The sequence below is a fragment of the Epinephelus fuscoguttatus genome, linkage group LG23 (genome assembly GCF_011397635.1).
Source record: "Epinephelus fuscoguttatus linkage group LG23, E.fuscoguttatus.final_Chr_v1".
Classification (NCBI taxonomy): domain Eukaryota; kingdom Metazoa; phylum Chordata; class Actinopteri; order Perciformes; family Serranidae; genus Epinephelus; species Epinephelus fuscoguttatus.
Window position 1 is genome coordinate 9,831,746 of NC_064774.1, and position 15,033 is coordinate 9,846,778.

Genomic DNA, 15,033 nt, shown 5'->3' on the forward strand with positions numbered 1-15,033 from the left:
TATCAGAGGTTATTGTGTTAATAATGTCACAGCCTGACAGATGAGTATTGCACTTTATTTTACTTTTATTAAATAGAAATTGAAAGCAGGGTGTGAAATATTTGTAATCATTTGCATTTTTCTCATGATTATTTAATTTTTTTCCACCTCAGTATTATATCTCAATGTATGAATCTATAAAATCATGGAAACATAAATGTCTTCATTCAATAAAACCACAGATAAAAACAACATAAAACTAGATTTCTCAAGCCTGAGGGTTTGTTTTAAGTAGAGCATGAGGAGCAGTTGTTGTAAGGCCGTCTGGAAAATACTAAACTTTTCGGGAAATTCATATTGTTGATCACAGACGTCTTGGTTGTAAATTAAAGATGATTTTATCCAAATAACAAGTGGCCAGTGAGTTGTAGCATTGTGTTGTATGGAAGGAAATATAACGAGAATACGATGAATACCTTAAAACTAAAGTTAATAGCCCGGGCTATCTGAAAACATCAGGCCTATATTAGGGACAGGCGTCTATATGTGACAAAAATGAATTAACTACAAGCACACCTGATGTTTAATTGAGACAGGTGTTTATTAAAATGTATAAAATGTGTAGCCACACCGGGCAAGTAAAAGGGGCTAGGCTTTGAACTGAGGTTTTATGGTATAGTTTGTAATTAATTAACCACATAAACTACACGACCCAAAGTAGTTAGCTACTGAAAAAGCTACTGAATGTGCTTAATAATTTAATTACATGTATTTAACTACTGTCACTAATCATTAATGCATTCCTAAAAATAATAATCCTGTGATATCTATGATTGTGAAATGGCTCATTCTGCATAATGTGTTCTGATAAGTTAAGATAAGACTTTATTAATCCCAGACCTGGGAAATTCAGCCTTTACAGCAGCTCAAGAATCAGAAGAAAATAATGATTTACTGAGTGATAAATATGAATAATATAAAACAAAATTACAGATCAGATTAAAAAAAATCTATAATATAAATTATATATATCTTTCATTTTTACAGATACTGGATGTTCTTTATTGATAGTTGCACAGGATTGTTATACACATGTGAATTATTTATAATGGGGAAAAATATAGATAGACAGACAGAGAGCAAGATGGAGATAGAAAAGTTCTTACACAGTACAAGTATGTGTATTAATACATACTGTCATTATGTGGCACTAATTCTACTTACAACAAGGAAAACAATAAAAATAAGGATACAAATATATCATGATTTACTTGGTTATTTACATTTTGTATTAATAACTGTATCTGCACAGGAGCTTATTACAAGAGCTTTTAAATAAATAAAAAGGAGAAAAAGTACAATGCGTGACAATGATCGTCTGTGTAACATAATTAAGTATGTATTATAATGGATAATGTATAAATAGGATGTAGGATAAACGGGAAATCTTGTTCTAATTGAGTGTAAATATTGTCCTGTATTTCTATTTCTTGCGATCATATATTGCTAGTATTGTTTGCTGTTTTGTATTCTTTTTTTATTATTATTTTTTTAATTATTATTTGTTTGCTCAACTGATTTCCTGAGTTTTAAATAAAGCTTTGATTTAATGAAAATTATATATTATTAATGACGTATATTTACACTGTAGTTTTACTACTTTTAATTGAGTAAAATGTCGTCTTTTATTGTCTTTAAGTGATATTAAATATGTTGGGGGGGGGGGTGGAGGGTTGCTGGAAGAGTACGTAACAAAAGTGGGGGTGCGTGATGACGTCACACGCCGCGTTGGCTCGCAAAAAGTGGAGAAAAGTTTCAGACCCCCCCGCACCCCCCCTCCGCTGTATGTTTTTGTTGGGGGAAAAGTTGTCGGTAGGTAGGTCGTGTGAATGTAGCGTGTCCGTCGTCTTTCGGCCCCGTCGGTAACAATGCGGGGGAGCGCGAGGTGTTATCGGTTTTAAAACTCCGACGTTAGTCTTCTTCTGGAGCGGCGGTAACGGCGCTTTAACGTCCTCCGGCTCCGGACCGAAAAAAAATCTCAGTGGCCATCATCGTTTCACCTCTGCCGTCTCGTTAGCCACCTAGCTAGCTAACCAAGCTAAGCTAACTCCCCAACAAAGTTAACGCTACCTCGCCTCGCAGCCTGTGTGGGGCAAAAAAAAACCCAACCGTTGAGATGGCGGAAACCAAAATAATTTATCACATCGACGAAGAGGAGACGCCGTATCTGGTGAAGATACCTATCGCTGCCGAAAATATCACTTTGCTGGATTTTAAGCAGGTCCTGAACAAGCCAAACTACAAATTCTTCTTCAAGTCTATGGACCAGGACTTCGGGTGAGCTTTTTTTCTGTAGTAGAAGAAGAGCTTTGTGGTTTGCATGCAAAATAAGGAGTGTTTAAAAGCTGCTTGAAGTTGTTACCAATTAGGGTGTAGTTAAACTTAAAGTTAAAAAACACTCCTTTTAATGTGCTTTTATTTTCTGATTAACTTCCCATAGGATAACACTTTGTTAATTAATGCAGCCTGTAATGAAATGCATGCCTCCCCCGTGTCAAAAAGCCATGCAATCCTATCTTGTGACCGGCTGTCGTGTATTTGTCACAGGAAATAACTTATGGCACAGGCATAATAAACTTGAATGAAGGTCTCCATTGAAGGCAGCACATCCCCAATCAGAATCTGCACAAGTTATAATGACTTGTGATGAATATCCAAGTGGTTGTATATTGTCAATACTGAGGGTTTGTAGGCTGGGACATTTCTCAGAAAACATCATCATTACAATGGGAGGCATTCCCTGTCCCTGCTGCTTTTCTTTGCCCTAATCCTCATCCCTCCCTCCCTCCTTCCCTCCTTCAGTCCATCATCTTATGAAATCCTCGCCTTTTCTTTCTTTCGGGACTGCAGCCAGGGTTTTGTCTCCCCTCTTTAACACTTTGGCCTGCCAGCCATCCTTTCATTCCCCTGGCTTCCTCGCTTCCTCTCCCCCCCTTTTCTCCCAATCCACTCCTCCAGAAAAGTCTCCTCTCCTCTATCAATTAATCTTTTTTTTTCTCTGTGTAGCTGCTGTGCATTTTTCCTGCAGAGGAATGCATGTTTGTGGTTTATTCACCCAGTGAGACCCTTAGGGCTTCTGTTAAATGCATTGTAGTCTTGGATGAGTATTAAAGCTGGGCTATTTGCCTCTTTTCCTCTTTGGATGGCACCGTCGGAGTCCGTGCCAAGGGAGCTGCAATATCAGCTCAAACACTAAGATGGGATGGATGAGATGGCTTTTCATTGGGCCGTCACAGCGCTGGCAGGCTCGAGCTGCCCCTCCAATGCAAATCATTTGAATATTAATAGCAGCGACATCAATAACTTGTAGAGAAAATCTGTCATGAGCGCCCCTTTGAAAACACTCTGGTATTTGCTTGTTGAAATGATTAGTTGAGTAACCAACCACAAAAATGTGTTGATCACCATTTTGATAAGTTCAGCTATTTAAAGAGCTCCAACTAACGATTATTTCCATGGCAGATTCAGCTGTTGGTTCATTTCTTGATTTATTAATGAGTTGTTTGGTCTATAAAATGTCAGAAAGTGTTTCCCAAAGCCCAAGATGACATCCTCATACTTCTTGTTTTGTCAACAGCTCAAAGATATTCAGCTTTCTGTCATGTCGGAGTAAAGAAACCAGAAAATATTCACATTTAAGAAGCTGGAGTCAAATAGTTTTTTTGCTGATTTGTCTCCTACGCAGTCTGATTCATCGATTATCAAATAGGTTTGTGGTTAATTCTATTAAATAGATTAAAATAGATGACAACAAATCAATCACTCGTCGCAGCTCTAGTTATTTGTAAAGTAAAAATGCAGTTTCCCAGACAAGTCGAGCTTCTTACAGTTAATTCTTGCTAACAATATGTAAGCAAAGTTATCACATGACATCGCTTTGGGCTCTGGGAGCTTGTGTTTGGCTTCTGCCATATTCCTGACAGTTCGTAGACTCTGTTTTTAACCATTTCATAACAACAAATACGTAGTAAATAATGAATATTTTCATTAGTAGCCCTAAAGAGGACATCTCTGTAGCAGGGGGTGGGTGATCTGGAGAAAATGGAATATCCCAGTTTTTTTGCGACAAAATTGTAGGGTCGACTTTTGGTGCTTTTTACAAGATGTTTACACATTTCGATAAGACAAGTAAAACATTGATTTACTGTAATGCAGCCGTCCACACTGCCTCCATTTTAGCCTTCACTACAATGCAAAAACAACCCCAAACGCTCGCCAACATTAACTGTCTTCCGCAGTCTCCCCACATTACAAAGGTAGTAAAGTGTACAGGCTAACGTTACCTTTTCCAGAACACCTACAGGACATCTCGTCGCCTTTGATTCCTCGTTAATATAAGGACAACGGAGCAAAGATACAAGTGATGATCTAGTCTAGACAGGCAACATTCTCTTTCTACTCCTCGACAACAGTCCCATTTTGGAAGGTGACCCACTATCTGTTTGTTCGAAAGGGTCCGATTTTGCGGACACATAGGTCAGCCAACATTGGGTACCGCACATGGCTCCATTCGTCCATTTAGTGGTCTGGATAGTTGAGGTTCTTTGAAGGGGGGGTTTGTATGAGGTACTTCTCCATAGTCAGTGTGTCACCTATAGTAGATGTCAGTCAGTACGCACTCAGTTTGGAAAGGTGGCAAGAGTGCCGAATTTATCCACTTAAAAAAAGTCCTACCCAAAACAATCTTTAACACATTAAATGTACGCTAGATTGAGAATATTTTCAACGCTTTACCTTTCCGTCAGATAGCCTTTTCTGACGAAGCAGCTGTTAACGCCTTCAGTTCCCCATCTATGCTCTCGTCAACGCCACCAGACTCCATTGGCAGCAATTTTACCTCGCTGAACACAGGAGCTGCAGGTCCACCGCTGTTTCCATTAGTTAGTTTTTGTTATTGTGTGACTTTGGTGAATCCGATCTAACCCGTCTAAACGCCAAAGTCACACAATCACACAAGAAAAATACCAAATCGAGGCAGCAGTAGACGAGTCAACTCCAGTGTTCAGCGATATTAAATCACTGTTTTTACCAATGGAGTCTGGCATGAAAGAAAGCAATGTAACAGCTTCAGTTACCAATCAGATCTTGCAGTGTGACGGTGATGTAAAGCAGTGGCAATACTCTCAATATAGCGTAAACTTAAACTTGTGTTGATTTTTTTTAGGTGGCTGAAAATGTGTTTCGCTGCTGCCCCCTTCCACAGCAGTACACTGCTTAGCTTCTGTGTAGTACTCCTGCCTGCTTCTCCAAACCGGAGGCGTGTGTAATACGCTGACTATGGATGCGTACTCCAGTAAAACCCCACTTTAAAAACTTGGAACTATCCCTTTGTGTGTAAAGTAGACATTAGTCCAAGCAGTGCAAAGAAACAAACCTCCAATTTAGTGACCTAGAACTCATTTGCTTGAGGACGAGAGGCCAAAACATTGAGGAAAATATCCATGTTAGGTGTTCCTAATAAATTGGCAACTGTGTGTGTGCAGCTAATAACTGAAAAGCTATTACCTGCACTATTTATGGGCACGGTAATGCTGTAGAGCTCTTCGTTTTGTCTCCATTAATGTTTTAAGCTTAAGTACCCTCACCATAATCACCAGTGTGATTTCCAAGTTAGCTTTCACATTAAGAGCTTGTCTCTGCGTAACTGGACAAGCCATGTTTGACTCCGTGTGCTTGCAAGCGAGTACACAATTTGGGTGTTTTTCCAAAGGCAAAAAAAATAAAATCCTCATCTCAAAAAAACCCCCAAAAACTCAAGCCACCCACGCCAAACTTTCCCAGCCGAGCGAGGAAAACTTTCAAAGCGAGTATCGCATAAAAAAATCTTAATTCAAATTGTGCACCCTGGCATCACGCTCGCTCATTTGAATAACTCCAACTGAGTTCAGATGAAATATTTCAAACCTAGCTCGGAGTCAGCTGTCCAATCAAAGCAGGGACGTTTTTTTTTCTCCCCCCCCTCTCTTTGGCGACCCAGGAGAGGAGTGTGTAATAGTGTGTGTTTTCATTTGCCCTGGTACGAGGCCAGCTGTCGAGCAGAGCTGTGTGTGTGGCAGTGGGGGAGATCCACGCAGCAGAGCAGGCCAGGGCCGGTGCTGGAAACCTGGAGCTGGACACGGGCCATTTGCTGGGTGTCTGGGGAGAAGAAAGGGGAGAAAGAGCAGCGTGGTGTTCACTCGGAGTTATTAGATATTCTTCTGTGTGCGCCTGCTGGTAAGGGCGATCAGGCGGCTGTGTAAGGAAGATTAATTGTAAGAAAGGCGATGCTGTGCCGGGCGTGAGGAATTTGATGGCAGCAAGGGACTGTGGGGGTGAAGAACTTCAGGTTGCATTAAACCCAACAGGACGCCGCATATTTCAGGGTTGTTTGTGCATCATTCGAGGCATTTTAGAGTGTGTGTGAAATAACTCTCAACTGTGGTCACTTGTTTGTTTGGAGGGCAGAGGAATGAAGACAATTACACTCTCAGGAGAAGAATGTTGCATCTGTTCATTTGCTGTCGAGATGCAGTTTCTCGCAGCGCGAGGGGGAAACGTTAAAAGGTAACCTCAGTGTTTTTCAACCTGGGCCCTATTCTCACATGAGACAAGACGGGTTGAAATTAGTCCACTCGGGGCATTTGTGCAACGTCTGTTTACATCCATTAAAAGTGCTTGTTTTGCCACTGACAGGATCATATTGTTTCATGTGTCTGACACCATTACGGAAAGGATCCCTACAGAGACAGACCTTTAAATCCTTTTTGTTGACCCAAAAACAGCCCCCAAACCGCTATTGCCAGACCCACCAGGCCCCATTTAAATAAACATTCATTTTGTTTCCGTCCACTTTGAATGAAGTGTGTTTTACGACGATAAAATAACTGTTTATTTAAAGATAAATGCATTAAAATGTGTCATGTAGTTCCCTCACCTGGCAGTTGCATCATACCTCTTTGTGTTGTCTGCCAAAAACTGACTTTTTATTCAGTTTTAAGCCACGTTTTTAAAATGCCGTGCCAAACAGTGTCACTGAAACACTGATTTTTAAACATAACACTGTTTTTTTATTGAGTGTTTTCACCAGTGTAAGTCACAAGGTCTGTTTGTTTTGGAGAGGAGGAGACCTCTGTGGATAATTCAGCCAGAGAAATCTGTAATTCAAATCAAAGACACAGTCTGTGTTATTTAATTCACTCTCCAGTCAGTTGCATCATATCCCCTTTGTGTTGTCTGCCCAAAAACTGTCATAAATTGTTTTTGTTCAGTTTTAGGCTGCATTTTTATCATGCAATTTTTTAGATTTTGGTCATTCCTCATTAAATGTTTTAACCAGATGAAGGGTTTTAGTCATCGGGCGTCTGGATCTGAAGTTATTAGAGAAACAAGCAGCCGCTTGGCCGCAGCCCCTGCTGTGCCAAACAGTGTCAGTGAAACACCAATTTGAAACATAACACTCAGTACGTTTACATGCAGCTTGAGAAAATCGCATTATTGACTTAGTCTGACTGAAACCGGACGTTTAAATGCATGTAAACAGCTTAGTCCGACTGTAAACAGCTTAGTCTGACTGAAACCGGACTTGCAAATGCATGTAAACAGCTTAGTCCGACTGAAACCGGACGTTTAAATGCATGTAAACAGCTTAGTCCGACTGTAAACAGCTTAGTCTGACTGAAACCGGACTTTTAAATGCATGTAAACGGCTTAGTCCGACTGTAAACAGCTTAGTCTGACTGAAACCGGACTTGCAAATGCATGTAAACAGCTTAGTCCGACTGAAACCGGACGTTTAAATGCATGTAAACAGCTTAGTCCGACTGTAAACAGCTTAGTCTGACTGAAACCGGACGTTTAAATGCATGTAAACAGCTTAGTCCGACTGTAAACAGCTTAGTCTGACTGAAACCGGACTTTTAAATGCATGTAAACAGCTTAGTCGGACTGTAAATGGCTTAGTCCAACTGAAACCGGACTTTTAAATGCATGTAAAAAGCTTAGTCCAACTGAAACCAGACTTTTAAATGCATGTAAACAGCTTAGTCCGACTGAAACCGGACTTTTAAATGCATGTAAACAGCTTAGTCCGATTAAAATGGGACTATCCATAGCTCGACTAACGCACCTTGATAATTCGTATATAATCAGACAAGACGAGAAGTCCAGCTTGACTGATTAGCCTAGCTATGCGCATGTCAACGCACCGATTGCTTTTTTCAGTCTTTTGACCAGTTTTTGTCACCAGGTATGCCTGCTGTGGAGAGGAGAAGACCTCTGTGGATAATTCAACACTTGGAAAAAAAAAACTCCTGGATGTCTGGATCTGAAATTATCAGAGAAAAACATGATATAACATGAAACATAGCACAAAACTGCTTTATTCAGCATGTAAACTGGTTTTAATCATAATTAGGGCTGCCCAATGAACGTTGGAGATTGGAATCATCAGTCAGGGACATTTTGTTCCCCAGATTTTTCTGCAGAGTAGCTTGCTTGACTCTCACGCTACTCTCTCATACAGACAGTTGCGGACATGATGCAGCGGCACAGAGGAGGAGAAACTTTGCACCGTAAAGCTCTGAGATAACATTAACTTCTCTCTTCTGCTCGGAAGTGGTGAATTTACAGCTCACAGCAAGTAAATACAACACAGTCTCTGGCTTTTGTTTGATGTGTTTTTGACTGCACGTTTCTGATCTGTCGTTAGCGTAGTTAGGTTACTATATCACAGGAATGCTGCTGTCACACTGAACATTGGGTCGGGTACAGTCCCGGTTTTAATCACCTGGTCTGTTTGTTTTGGGGAGGAAGAGACCTTTGCGGATAATTCAGCTCCCAGTAAAAATACAATGGGATAAGCTGTTACGGAAAATGGATGAATGAATGAACGTTTAAATTAAGTCTGGTGGGTTTGGTGATAGTGATTTCGGGGCTGTTTCTTGTTAAACAAAATGATCTTACCCTTAAACAGAAAGGTCTATCTCTGCAGGGATCCTTTAAAACAATCTGAGCCTGTCCGTGGCAAAAAAAACCCCTTTAATACACAACAAATATACAACATGGCAAAATAGAGTCCCCACTGAAAAACACCAAAGTCACCCTTTAAATAAATCAGATGGAGGAAGTACTTGTTAACTAACATTCAGTAGCCACACACACACACGACTCCCAAAAGTCCTCCTGCAGCAGCTCCCCACCAGCGCCCACAACAATCCGGCCGTACGCTTACACTCACCCACAAAACCAGCTCTCAACAGCTGCTTACGACAGCCCCAGTGGAGCCTAACCAAGCCTCGCACACTGGCAGATGAAGCTGGAAAACTTTTTCTGGAGGAGCTGGAGCAGTCAAGTGTCCTCTCTGTGGCACTTGTGCCCGGCCCCTGTCCTGGTAAACTACTGTAATAACACAGACTGCTGGGGGGGAAATTACACAGCTGAAGCCGAGTGTTTGTCTTTCTGACTAACATGGAGGAAGACTACGGAGGAGGGAAGAATAACCAGACGGATGTGTTGCCTTTAAGGAGCTTTGGCCATGTGGACACTAGGCTGTTACTGAGAGGTTATTATGTGTATTGGATTTTCACGCACATTTAATTGACCGGGTTGTGTAATTTGTCGAGGAGACACAAAGGCAGTTAGTGTGTGTTTTAGCTCATTGCTGCGACGGAAGAAATTCCATAGCGTCTGTCACTTAGTGGTGGAAGCAAATGAAGGTTGTTTGTTCTTGTCTTTGATATCTACTGAGCTAATTTATAGCCTCATGGTCTGGGTGGTGTTTTGGTAATGCGATTAGACCACAGTATAATCCCAGTTATAGCACTGTACGTTCACTAGGAGTGGATTTTGTTTCTGTGATGCAAATTTTAAAGCTAGATGTGTGAATGGTTGATTTTAAATGGTCAGTTAAACCGCGTACAACACTGCATATTACATTGAATGGACCTAATGTGCTTATTTTCTGTCTTATATATAATATTACAATGTTGGATGTTCATATTAAACCTGGTCACACTTTTAAATACTCAGGTAAAAGTAATCCATGTGAACAAAAACCTCGAACTGTTCTGTTCTACTGTTACCAAAGCTGACGTCAGCTCATGACAGATTTATGTATCTAGTCATCCGCTCCAGGCACGTTACCGCAAGTGTTTATATTACATACGCTGCTACATGTAGCTACACGCTAACGTCAGGGAAGCGTAATATTGGATGCCGATGTTGTTAATGTATCCCCCATTTCAGATCATATTCCTGCTGCTACATGTCCGGTTGTAAAGATTTTGATTTAGACGTTTTTATTGATAGTTCGTCACGGTAGAAAGTGCCGCGGTGCTTCATCACAGTCCTCCAGTGAAGGTGCAGGCAAGACAGGCGCTAAAACAAAGCCTCTCAGACTGAGGGTGACAGATAGTATGAGGAAGACATTAAGGCTCTTGTAGAAACCCAAACTACAAGCATGGGCCTGAAAATGAGCATAGCAGGTCCCCTTTAAGATGAACTCCATTAATCCAACACAAGGTAGTTGATCAGAAAGAAGAAAATACTTTTAAGACAAAAACAGTTTCCTCAAGTTAATACAAAAGAAGATAATGTGGTAAAACTTGGCAGTTTGTGTGGGTGACATCATGATATACACTCACTGCGTTCACATGACATTAGAGAAAATGTATTTATTGTGTAAGTCCGACTAAAATCAGACTTATAAAAACACTTGTGAACATGTTAGTCTGATTGAAATTGTATTAGGCTAAATCGTCAGACTAACACACCCAGAAGATCTGGTCGATATAATGAGTGTACGATATAACAGTCACTGTAATCGGATGTTTTCCTTTCCATCCTCCCCTGGCAGGCAGAGTGGATTCACTTACATGCTTTCTTTGTCATGTGCACAGATAATAGAGATGTCCTGAGCCGCTCTTAAGGATTAGTACTGGGGCTCCTAGTACTCTCCAGTTGTTATTTAAACTTGTCAGATACATATTTGATAAAGTATTGGACTGGACTCTGAATCATTGGATACTCAGATCAGGATCTTGGCTTAAAAACAGCTGTCCTTATAATAAAAAAAATCCCTTTCTGGTGAATTAAAGTTGAAATATTGAAGGAAATTTACGGCTGCTGTGTTGATGTGATATAAAGTTAAGTATAGCTCAGCTGGAGCTACTTCAGTCAGTTGTGTTAGCCCCAGACTGATGCATAAAACACCTGGTAACACATGTAAAAGGAATATGGCAAGCGAACAAGAACAACTTGTCAAAACATATTCTGGTCATATTTTAGAACTAAGCCCGGCGTGTGATTTAGTTCAGCCGTGTTGTTGTCGTAGCCTGATATATTTTATATAATGTGTCAGTAATGTAAACCGTTTAATTCCCCCGCAGTTTCACTTTTTTTCTCTTTATGACTCGACTTTAACCCCGGTGTTGTGTTCGGCCCTCGTTCCTCCAGAGTCCACACATCATGCCACAGTGTTATGAAGGCAGAACAATTTATACGTGCTGAAGCTCACCATGTCTCTCTGTTTTTCAGGGTGGTGAAGGAAGAGATTTCCGATGACAGCGCCAAGTTGCCATGTTTCAACGGCAGAGTGGTTTCATGGGTGAGAAACTGTAAACCTGTAGCATGTGTAAATGTGTGTGAGTGGTGGGTATCCAGATTTCACTGGTGACCATTGCTCCAAATATGTGAATGACCTAATTTAAGTAGTTTGCCACTGAGGCTTCTGTAGGGTTTGACGTTAACTATTTAAGGTGCTTGTTACTCAGAAAGGTAAATTTACAACTGTATAAAAATGACAATAATGTACTTGGGTTTTTTTTAAAGTATCTGCACTGTCAATATATAAATTATTTAGTTTATGAATGTTATTAAAGTGGCTTTATGTGATGTTTCCACCTTTGGACTTGCTTTCCACGGGGAGAGAAGTGGTCAGTAAAAAAATAAACCAAAAACAAAATTTCAAAACCTATATGACTGGACCATATGGGAGTTTAATTTGAAAGGACAGACACAGGAAGTGTCCACGCTCAGCAGTCAGACAGGAGTCAGGTTCATTTCCAGGGCTGGTACCTGCGGTTATTCCACAGGCTAGTTAATAACATGTCGGGCAGGAAATCCAAAGTGTGGGATCATTTTGAGAAGGTGAAGGATGAACCCAAGGTGATATGTAAACTCATCTTCATTGGTCGACTACAAACATGACGTATCATCTGAAACATGGAAGTAGCTACATGCCCATTAGCCCACAGCGTCATTAACAGGCGGCTCGCTCAGTGTGTGACGTGCACTTGTAGATAAAATATAGGCCTATATTAATGAAGGTTCATTAGTACGGTTTTGTATTTCTCTGTAATGTAGCACAGTGTTAACAATGTTACTGATACTATTCTTTCTCACACCTTCAACTCAAAAATAAAATATATAATTTATGATTAAATTAATATCATAAACATGCAAGCAACTAGTCGACTAATGGCCTTAAATGACGACTATTGGTCAACTAGGAAAATTCTTAGTTGGAGGCAGCCCTACTTTTTAATGCTAATTACTTTTATAGTCATTTACAACAATCAGGGTTCGAAATTTAGCGCCAAATGCAGGTAGATTTTCTGTTTGGCGAGTAAGTCTCAGAAGCTGCCACGCTGGATGGTAAATGTTTGTACTACAATAGTCACGTAATATAAAAAGTATGTCGCTGCTTCTGTCGTCTGTGTCAGAGACGAGCTTCATACTCGCACAGTGACAGGGACTTCATGGTGCATTCACATTACACCTTGTAAATTCTATAATCTACATTGCATTGTATGGCAAAGCCTGTGGATGCCAACCATGGTGCATTCAAGCACACCTTGTAAACTCAGTAATCTACACTCAAATGTCCTTCCTTTAAAAGTGAAAGTTTCTATTTTTTATTTATTTGTCATTACTTTCTTGTTTTGCTGCAGCATTTTTAATAATTAGATGCTAAATTCTATTTAAAAATCAAATTAAGCTGCTAACCCCATAATATTCTTGTTCAACAGTTCCCCTGGTACCTCTGTGATCATTTTGAAGTTGTTCTTCTGCAGCGTTTTTAAATAATTAAATACAAAAGTCATACCCATGTGCATACAATTTGGCCAGTAAAACGTTTTCATGTTAGAAATAAACTATCACTTGCTGCTGGTCTGGTGCTCCTGCTCGCGACAGTTTTTTTTGTTTGTAGAAAAAATGCTTGGCCAGTGGATTCTTTTACCTACCAGGCTTGGTTGGTGAATCTGAAAGTTAACTTTGGACATTGACTACAATAACGCAAAACAAATCCCCTGTTTTATTATTCTTAAAAAGCGCACCATGCATAAATCTCTCCTTGTTGACAGCGAGTCAAGCAAGGTGTCTCAACTGCTGCCACCGTGGTGCCACTCATCTTGGCAGCTAGGTCGTTAATCACACTTTCTGTTCTGTAGTAGTGTAGTTCTGATTCATTGGAAGCAGGTCACACTTCTCCAGGTTGGTGCTTAGCTAACATTACCTAGTGTGCTAACACAGCTGCTAATGCTAGCTCCCTTACGTCACTCATTTGTTTGACAAGTTGGTTTTGCCCCCTGCAAAAGCTGCAGAAATTTCCAACTCATCTCTCCAGCTGTTGATGAATCTTCGTTTTCCTTTCGACTCGGTGCAGTTGTTGTAAGGTTAGTTTTTCTTGGTGCGTTCCCTGACACTTGGCCGGAGAGAACATCGTTGCCACGAACACATGCCCTGACTGGGCAATTAAAGCAGTCTGAGTTGGACGTATCATGGGGGGAAAAGGCATATTTCAAGTCGAATATGGAGGAGCACATAGGGGTGTCCAACAGGGGAAGTAAATTTCTCTTCCACCTTCCCTACAAGAGAGGGAACGTGACACAGGATGAGCTGAGGAGCCTTACAGTCGAGCCCTGCTTCTGTAAAATCATCAGGACCTGGCTTTTCTCTCAAAAGACAGCCAACATCAGCAGGAGCCAGAGGCTGTTTTCAGTAACCATGTTTCCTTTTCCTGTGCCTTCCCCCAGACCTCCCACTGACTAATGATCTTGTCTAACGAGCAGCAATAAAACCAAGTAATTAACTTTAAATTTGAGCCATCAGAGTTACAGCACTGTATATCATTTTGCAACATCTACGTCTACATCTACTTTGGGCTCGTGCTTTGGTGAGCGTTCCTGCAAAGAGTGAGAAAGCTGCACCAGACTAACTGTCCAGCCAGGTCAAACAGGAGGAAACAGACTCACAAGATCCATGAGAGAAATCATCTCGGAGCTCTGGCCACAGGCTGAGTCACCGTGGCCAAAAACATGTTCTGGTTGCTGAGCTAGACTTTAAAAATGTCCTCCTTTTGCAAACGTGTTGTCTGCTCTTTTTTGGAGTTTAAATGATTCTGTATTTAAAATATTTACTTTGTTTTAATTGATCTTCATACTAGTTTGATTTTATGACATATTATTCTTGCTTTTTATTCAGAAGATTTAAGGATATTTCACAAAAAAAGCACAAGAACCAAGTTAAACCGTTGGCTGTTGGTTGCATCTATTTCCCCTCAATTTTATCCCCGTCATGAATATTTCCGGTATTACATCCATCCCTTTTAGTCCTGACGGGTTCCTTTTCACCCAGATTACCACTTCTTTAGGCCTTACATTTTTGCAGGCACCCAGCCATAATATTCTTTCAGTAAGAATCCTAAAAGAAGTAACAATAACTGGAAGGAAAGGACATATTTTCCGGTCTTCATGACAAGTTTTGACAGTTTTTATAGCTGCTGTGAGTCCTAAAAGACTCAAGTCAGGCCTGGATGGTCTGTGATGCTGTTAAAGCCATTTGAATGTCACTAAGTCTGCAGATACATGACATAATTGAACAAATCTGCACATTACAGTGGTTATGTGACTGTGCAACATGTGGAGCCAAAAGGGCTTTCACTCTCTCACTGTGCTAATGGACGCTCGTGCAACACAGCTCGTCACCAGTTATAGTACAGCCAGTTGCCAGGTACAG

At 40.6% G+C, this 15,033-nt stretch overlaps 1 protein-coding gene across 1 annotated transcript in view; it reads left to right on the top strand.

Moving 5' to 3' along the window:
- Positions 1-1,787: 1,787 nt before the first annotated feature.
- The window catches only part of dvl2 (dishevelled segment polarity protein 2), a 33,278-nt gene continuing 20,032 nt past the window's right edge, over positions 1,788-15,033 (top strand). Inside the window, exons 1-2 of the mRNA XM_049568076.1 lie at positions 1,788-2,316; positions 11,551-11,620. Coding sequence (XP_049424033.1) covers positions 2,156-2,316; positions 11,551-11,620 — 231 coding nt within the window. The 5' untranslated portion in view covers positions 1,788-2,155. The remainder of the gene's footprint in view (positions 2,317-11,550; positions 11,621-15,033) is intronic.